Source organism: Pyrus communis, chromosome 17 (assembly GCF_963583255.1).
Source record: "Pyrus communis chromosome 17, drPyrComm1.1, whole genome shotgun sequence".
NCBI classification, from domain to species: Eukaryota; Viridiplantae; Streptophyta; class Magnoliopsida; order Rosales; family Rosaceae; genus Pyrus; species Pyrus communis.
The window spans coordinates 13,938,635-13,947,955 of record NC_084819.1 but is presented as its reverse complement, the minus strand read 5'-3'; the positions used below and the strand labels follow the sequence as shown (position 1 = coordinate 13,947,955).

At 41.6% G+C, this 9,321-nt stretch overlaps 1 protein-coding gene across 1 annotated transcript; it reads left to right on the top strand.

The window, feature by feature from the left end:
• Positions 1-405: 405 nt before the first annotated feature.
• Positions 406-2,823, top strand: LOC137721803 (L-type lectin-domain containing receptor kinase S.4-like). The gene has a single exon (XM_068460815.1). It carries the CDS (start codon positions 649-651, stop codon positions 2,707-2,709), a length of 2,061 nt encoding a protein of 686 aa, XP_068316916.1. The 5' UTR covers positions 406-648; the 3' UTR covers positions 2,710-2,823.
• The last annotated feature ends 6,498 nt before the right edge of the window (positions 2,824-9,321 follow it).

Genomic DNA, 9,321 nt, shown 5'->3' with positions numbered 1-9,321 from the left:
AAATTTTGATCTCCATAACATTACCCTAATTAAAGTGTCGATGAAAAAGTAATGTCACCTTTGTGTATAAATTCCTACCACAACGTTGACTGTCTACCAAATTTCATGTAAAAAAACCAAAACCAATCACCCAAGTTTCTGCCTTTTTGTTTTTGTAATAAGAGAACAAGGACCATAACCAAATACAAACGTTACAAACATGTCCTATTCGATCGCTTTACCACATAAAAAGAAGGCTGAGCCTCTTTATTCTCCATGTTTGAGAGCCTGTCTTCATTAGGCTGCTTACTGATGCTAGACAGATTAAATTTAGAAACTAAATGTGTAAATTAAATGAAATATCACTAATAGAAATAAGTATATTTATCAATATTTAAGTAATAAATCAATTATCAACTTTCATGTTATTTAATTTCTAACATTTAATTTACAAATTTAGTCTTTCTAATATTACTCTGCCAAGTAATCACCGAGTCCAATGTTCCTTCACTTCTCTTAGAAACCCCCACTCTTTCCTTGTAGTCCAAGTCCAATCTCACCACAAACCGTCAAACCCTCATTTTTTTCGCCTAAAACGTTCTATCAATCCCACACTTATAGTCTAATCCAATCCAATCCCACCAAGCCGCCAAAACCCTCGTTGACAAAATGGAAAAACTTCTGAAACTTGTCTCTGCTGTTCTTCTTCTCCTCTCAACCCTAGCTTCATCCCAGCCCCAGGTCACTGAGGTCTTCTATTCCGGCTTCAAAGACGCGGGTTCCAATCTAACCCTATCCGGCGTTGCGGATATCGAAAAAACCGGCATGTTAAAATTAACCAACCACACCAGCAGGCTAATGGGTCATGCTTTCTACACTTCACCAATTCAGTTCAAGAACTCAACCGTCGGCAAAGCCTTCTCATTTTCGACCTCATTCGTCTTCGCCATCGTCGCCGAGTATCCGAAGCTGGGTGGCCACGGCATGGCCTTCACAATCGCCCCCTCCAAGGATCTCAACTCTCTTCCCAGCCAATACCTCGGTCTTCTCAATGGTACTGACGTCGGTAAATTCTCGACTCACATCTTCGCAGTCGAGTTCGACACGGTTCAAGATTTGGAGTTTGGTGATATCAACGATAACCATGTCGGAATCGACATCAACAGCTTGAAATCAAATGCCTCAGCTGCTGCAGCTTACTACAAAGACTCTGTTTCGAAACAGAGTCTTAACCTCAAATCTGGGAAACCAATTCAAGCATGGATCGACTACGATTCGAGTCGAAATCTCATGAACGTTACGATTTCGCCCTCTTCTTCAAAACCCAAAATTCCACTTCTTTCTTTTCAAGTGGATCTCTCTCCGATTCTTCAGGAATTTATGTACGTTGGATTTTCGGCTTCGACCGGTCTGCTTGCTAGCTCCCATTACATATCAGGTTGGAGCTTCAAGATCGATGGAGAAACCCGAGTTCTTAACATGGGTTCTCTTCCTTCTCTTCCGAAACCCAAGAAAAATCACACATCTTTAATGATCGGAGTCTTAGTTTCCACCATTGCTCTTGCTCTGTCTGCAATTTCTGTTTCAGTTTACATTTACACGAAAAAATTCAAGAATTCCGATCCGGTAGAGTCATGGGAGCTGCAGCTGGGCCCACACAGATACTCCTACCAAGAATTGAAGCAAGCCACGAAAGGGTTCCGTGACAAAGAGCTGCTCGGGCAAGGCGGGTTTGGGCAAGTGTTCAAAGGTACGCTCCCAAACACGAAAACACAAGTCGCAGTTAAGCGAATCTCGAACGATTCGAAGCAGGGCTTGCGGGAATTCGTGTCAGAAATCGCCAGCATTGGGCGGCTCCGCCACAGAAACCTGGTTCAGTTGCTGGGTTGGTGCCGGCGGAGAGGTGACCTTCTTCTTGTTTACGATTTCATGGAAAATGGTAGCCTCGACAATGCTCTTTTCGATGAACCCAAAACTGTGCTGAGCTGGGAAGAGAGGTTTAAGATCATCAAAGGGGTTGCTTCTGCGCTGCATTACTTACACGAAGGATACGAGCAAGTTGTGATTCACAGAGATGTGAAAGCGAGCAACGTGCTGCTGGATAGAGAGTTAAATGGAAGGTTAGGAGATTTTGGGCTCGCGAGGCTACACGAGCACGACTCGGTTTCAAGCACTACGACTACAGTTGTGGGGACTTTGGGTTATTTAGCGCCGGAGATGCCCCGGACAGGGAAGGCAAGCACCTGCTCGGATGTGTACGCATTTGGCGCGCTTTTGTTGGAGGTGGCTTGCGGAAGGAGGCCGATTGAGCCGAAAGCCACGGCGGAGGAGCTGGTTTTGGTGGATTGGGTTTGGGAGATGTACGGAGAAGGAAAGCTTCTTGAGGTGGTGGATGAAAGGCTGCATGGGGAGTTTTGTGAGGAGGAGGTGGTGATGGTGTTGAAATTAGGGCTGATGTGTTCGAATCATGGACCGTCGGATCGGCCTAATATGAGGATGGTAGTTAGGTATTTGGATGGGGAAGTTGAGATTCCGAAGGAATTGAGGGGCCCACGTAGGAGGAACGGTGGTGATCACGATCACGAGGCTGCGTTTGGTGACATACTCAAGTCTTTTACTTCATCGTCTTCGTTTGATAAGATGAGCTTGTGTTCTAATAGAGACATGGATGCTAGTATTACTTCGGTTTCTACTTCACCACTCTATCTTCTACAAGGGCAAACCAGATAGCCTTTAGAATCTTATTTCTTATAGGGATGATTTTCGAAAACATTAAGCAAGATTGCTACCAAATTTCTGGTTCAGATCTTTAGGTGTGAATTATGCAACTTTAAAATGTTATACGTCAAGAGCTGTCATGAGTAGATCACTTGTCCCAAAAAAACTGACTTACAAGGTGCCTAAGAGCTCTTAAATCATCTCAATGTTTGCTACTTTTCTAATGTTTAATATTGGATCTAAATAACCACTTAGTACTACGGTTTAATGACATTAGGTTCAATTTTTGTCAAAGATAAATTTGAACCACATTATTACTAACTCATTGTGAGGTTAAGCCCACCCCATCCCCGTTACCCTTAGTGTAGATAATATTTTTTATTAAAAAAAATCCTAATATTATGCAATGCAATTTCCACTTATATTACTACGATTTAGTGACATTCTTATTTACTTACAAGTGAGAGGTATTCGGGTTTCGAGTTATGAAAATAATGAATTCGATATCAAATTTATTCACTCATACATTAGTGTAAATATATATCATTATGTTGGGGGAAAAAAAAAAAGCATTATACAATGTAATGTGATAATTAACCAAAAGAATACAAGAAATAAAAAAATAAAAATAAAAATAAAAAAAAGAAAAGTTCCAATCTCGAGCTTAATTTATGTTCAACCTGTCTGTACGCCGTACGGTGCGAGTGGGAATGGAGTGGGAAGGTGTAAGAGAATGTTGCAAGTGAGTCTGCGGACGCGTGAGAAAGATGGTGGAACTGGAGTTGTTGAGGTCGGTGTGGGCAAATATTCCTCTTTATCCAAAATGGCCAACTGCCAATCCTTTGTGCTGTGTGTTAATTATGGACGAAACAAGAATGTTGTTATATTATATATAGGCACAATGCATGAATCTTAATTATTTGCCCTAGTTGCAGTTTTTTTTTATTACTGTTTAGAATAGCCCTTTTTTATTTTTAATTTTATTGGTACTCCACTTAATGTTGAATACATCCCACAATATCAAATGATTTATATATCTAATCTACAATGACAATTTTAACCTTATAAGGTTTTAGAAAAATATCTAAATACACCCGAAATCACTTTTAACGTGCATATCCCAAAATTATTTATCGTTTTCAAGATTTCAACTCTAAAAATCACTGTCAACCTTCATTGTAGAACACAACCAATCATTCCTCAGGGCTGGGCATGGTGGGATGCCATTAAATTATAGAATGCTAGTGGCAGAACACATCCACGGTTAGTTATCATTATTTTCTCACCAATCAGAAACTTACTCAAGGTTAAGCTTAGCTTTCTCCACTAGCAACTTTGACAAACTTTCAGAAGAAAAAGAGCAAAGTATGATTACTATGTGTCTGCATGGAAGAATAGTTGTGTCATGTGGTTCAGACAAACAAATTACACATTCTTTGTGCACATCACCTTCTACTGAATTACCAAGCCATAGATCTCCTGTAGTTCATACCTCATCTCATTCAACCAAAGAATCTGCTTGACAATGACATGACTCGACCCCGATATCTCCAAATATCATGATAGACACGTGCTGGCCGACACCCGAGAGTGAAGAAGCCATTTTAAACATGCATACAAATAAAATATGCAATTAGAAAGAATTATGCCAATACGAAAACGTGTTCAAAGCATACAACTCATCAAGAATAATGTGAAAGAATTAATATCAAATGGTATAAACAAAGGAATGGGTTCTACTTTGAAAAGACTCGAAGATACCTATACGGAAGTGCCCTGACGCCAGGATAGTATGCCTCGATTCTAACTCCTGAAAGGGGCGCCAAACAAATGGTGAGTAGACCAAAGTTTATAATAATAATAATAGTAATAATAAGAAAACCATTTTCTTTCTGAACATACTAACCCCCTATTTTGAAAACACATATATAGTACCACATAGTAGATTTTCTGAAAACTCTAGCATGCCATGAAAAAATGTTCGTAAAACACATACATATAAACCAGTGCTTAAAAATGGTAGTATAGCTGGCCCGAAGGCAAATTTGTAAATCACATCAATTATGTACTCAACTAGGGGTATCATAGTCGCCTGAAGGCAAATCTGTAAAACATCTGTAAATCACATCAATTATGTACTTAACTAGGGATGTCATAGTCGCCCGAAGGCATAACCTGTCCATCATCCGAAGGTGAAGCTGTACGACACTGGGTTACGCCAGTGAAGAAACATGGTAGGCCCCATCACCCGAAGGTGAAGCTGTACAACTTTGGGTTACGCTAGAGAAGAAAATATAGCATAACACACTAATACTAGCCGTGGCTACTGAAGCTGTTTGACACTGGTTTCGCTAGTAAAGTTGGGGGTATGTCATAAATATCCTCAACTATGTCCTATGACCATAGACGTCTACGTACCCGTGTTATGTGTATGTGCTGTATAATAACCCACTAGATAAGCACTAAAAACATATCTAAAAAATCATATCAAATCACCGGACCTCAAAAGCTCAAAGCCTCAATTCATAAACCATAAATAAATCATAGACAATTCCATAAACTTGTTTTCCATAAAGATGCCATTTTATAAACCTTAAATAGATAAATAAAAAATATTTCATAAAGGAGAATAAATCATGAATTCTCCAAAATCATAAATAATGCATAAGATGTAAAATCATGAAATCATGCTTTTCATGAATGCAACCCTAATATTTTATAAAAACATGCAAGTTAAGAAGGGGTCCACTCACAAGTATTTTGCTACAGGAGATCCACTCGAACTAGGGAGGACTGGGTCATTTCCAACCAATGCACCTAAACACAAATGGAGACCATTTAATAAAACTCTATTAAAATGATAGAATTTTGGAAAATGAACAGTGGATTTGGATTCGACACATCGAAAAACCTAAGGAGGGACCTTGGGTTCCTACACATGCTGAGATGGGTCATCAAAAAAATCGCTGGCACCGCCGTGGATGGTGGCGGAGCATAGTACCCATGCACCGGCCATGAAAGTTGTGGAGCCAAAAATAATCACAAGGCAATGTAGATTTCTGGATAGGAGAGGACAAAAATGCCCTTGAGGTACAACGGGCTTCCTACACGTGAGTAGCGGGCAATCATTCTTCAACCAAGTCAAGAATGCCCAAGAAAGGTAACAATTCAAAATCCCTTTCATCAAATCCCTCTTACAAGGTAGCTCCCAAAACCTATCCCATTCCATATATTTTTTACTTTTTCCCTTTTTTAGTTAAGCTATCATTCCATAACTTACAAAATATTCCACATAAATCACATAACCTCCCAAAAAAATCCCTTTCATTATGTTAATTAGCCAATTAATATATTTATTCCTAATCAATATATTAATTGCTAATTAAATCACCAAATAACACCCAAAAAATACATAAAGGGCCGGTCACTCCTTCTCCAAGGGGGACCAGCCATGCCCTATAAATATGACCCATTTTTCTTTAAAAACCTAGTTTCATACTCTTACTAAAGTTCTCCAAAACTCTCAAACACTTTTCTCTCTAAATTCTAACTTTGGCATCGGAGGTTCTTTGGCCAAAGCCCCCCCTAATTCATCGTGGGCGCGTGAAGCTCTTGGCCTTGACCTAAGGTGTTATTTGTTTTGTAGGTGCAATTTTGTCCAAGATCAAGGAGGAAGAAATTTGCATCCATAAATTGGTGTTTTCATTGAGAGCTGAAGTACACACACTTGTAGAAGACTCTCGTATAAAAGGTTTTTCTCTATTTTTTCTTGTCCATTTGTATATTTTTCGTATGTTCTTATTATTAGAATTTTTTATTTGCAAAGATTCTTTGATAAAACGTAAAAAAGAAATACAATGGCTAGAGATTTAGAAAATTCCGCAAGTGAAAATTCCAATATTCAAGAAATGGGACCGCGACGATCCACGAGGCTAAATGTGATCATAGGTGGAGCGGCACCACCATTACGGGGCATCACCATGGCAACCACCACGGTGGCCACCACGGCCACCACCCGCGACGAGGTCCATGACACCACTGCCACGGCCCAAGCCATGCCATCCAAGCTTGCAAAGGCCACAACCCAAGCCATGTCACTCCAAGCCCAATGCGTTGCTAAGCCTTGCACTCGTATGCATCACGCATTGAGCAGTCTGCTCTTGTGGCCAAGCCTGCTCCCGTGACCCAACCTACTCTTGCAACCCAGCCTGCTCCCATGGCTCTCACCGAGCAGCCCACTCTCGTGGCCCAACCTGCCCCCGTGGCCTCTTAAGCAGCCCAAGTCGGCCCAAGACTCTCTCAACCACCCGGACCTACCATCAAGTTGGGGGCATTTTTACCACATTTCTTCACAGATTTGATATTTCCCAACTCAAATCTTGCGCCCGGAGCCTACCACACTTCCACTGCTTAAGAAGGCACATTCCTTCTAAGCTCTTCCAATCTAAATGGCGAGCAACACTTGTCTTGACAAGTCATAGAGTTGATGAGCGCACTTGCACAACAGACAACCTTGGTGAATCAACTCTTGCAACGCATTGAGATCCAACATGCCCCGGACGAGGTGTCCCGAAGTAGGACAAGGGTAGATGAACCTCTTCACCAGCGTCTAGGCAAGCACCCCATTAACCAGCCATGATCCGAGCATTTTGGCAATATACGCTCCCGCTTGGGTCCTTGGGATAACGTATATTCTCGTCTTAGTGCGCGGAGTAACGTATATTCCCGATTAAGTCTATGGACGAGCATACGTTCACGGTTGAGGTCACACTCCAATTATCAACATGGACAACCTTCCAAGCGAAGTGTTAATTCACAACTAGGCTCGCAAGGAGTATTCTCCACCTCATATTGGAGTAGACAGCATGGCAGATGGAGAGAAGCAGTCACTCAATCCAACTCAAGTTCAACCGACAGCTTGCGAGCAACTCGTTCGCCTGCCAAGAACATGCCACATGCACCGTAGCTGCGACATAGATGAGTCAAGCATAGGGAAGAGCAGCCCAAACCCATAGGTCACGACTGAGGGCAGTCGAAAGTTCCACTGCCCCAACAGAGGCAAATTCAAGAAGAAATTGATAGGCTCTTAAATGAACGATTGCGTAATTTCCAACGTAACGAGGCTGCTGACGATGCGCTTTGACGAGACATGACCAACATAATCATGTCACCATTCAAAAATGAGATCGAGTAAACAAATCCACCTCGTGGGTTCACTATGCCTCATTTCATTTAGTACAAGGAAGACAAAGATCCAGATCGACATCTCAAGCACTACCGCAGTACCATGATCCTCTATAGGAACAACGATACGCTTATGTGCAAAAATTTTGTCACATCTCTACAAGGCGAGACGCAAGACTGGTTTCATACTCTACCGCCGCAGTCGATCCTAAGTTTCAACAAACTTTCCTTTATTTTCACTAAGAAGTATTCGTCTAACCGCTCAATCAAAAGAACATTCGACCATCTCTTCAGCATCATAAAAGACCATTAGGAGACAATTCGTGATTATGTTAAGAGGTTCAAAGCGGAGAAGGCCAAGATTGTTGGCTGCAACGAAGACATAGCAACAGCAGCATTCAGAAATGGGCTTCCCACCGAACATCCTTTATTCGAAAAACTGATCATGGGAGAAGAACTGACCCTAGCAGCTTCGTATGCTTTGGTAGAAAAACATGCATTATGGGACGAGGCTAAGCAGTCTAACAAAAACGAGTCGGAAAAGAAGCACATGAAACATTCCCGGACCAGAGAAGACTCAACACCTGAAACATTCACAAAGTTCACAGTTCCAATCGGCCAAATTCTCTGCAAGCTTAAGAACGAACCTTGGTTCGAACTACCGTCACCCATGAAAGGTGATCTTACCAGGCTAGATCATACAAAGTATTGCGCATTCCATCAAGGATCGGGCCATACTACCAATGGCTGCCTGAAGTGGAAGCAGTACCTTGAGAAGCTGACAAATAAAGGCCGATGCGACGAGTATCTTGATAGGTCAACAAAACAGCCTACACAAGGAGGGGAAGTTTCCATAACCCCTTGAACCTCGTTTGGTTTTTTTTTTTTCAAATAAGTTCGAAGTCTTAAGTAGCTCGACGAACAAGGCTTCACAAGCTGAAGATTATCCAGTTTGTTATGTAGTTTCTACCTTCTGGCACAGTTGGTTTATTTATTTATTCGCAATGAAGATTCAAGAAGTTATTCATAAGCCTGGCTCAACTGCTGTCCACAATAACTGCTAAAAACCCTTTCTGGGTCTGCTCTCTAGTGCGAGAGGATAAACTAATTGCTCTTCAGTGCGAGAGGGTAAACCAATTCCCCGATACCCGTATGAGTCTGCTTTCCTATGCGAGAGGATAAACTAATTGCTCTTCAGTGCGAGAGGGTAAACCAATTCCCCGATACCCGTATGAGTCTGCTTTCCTATGCGAGAGGATAAATTAATTGCTCTTTAGTGCGAGAGGGTAAACCAATCCCCCGACACCTATATGGGTCTGCTCTCTAATTGCTCTCCAGTGCGAGAGGGTAAATCAATTCCCCGACACCCATATGGGTCTGCTCTCCAGTGCGAGAGGATAAACTAATTGCTCTCCAATGCGAGAGGGTAAACCAATTCCC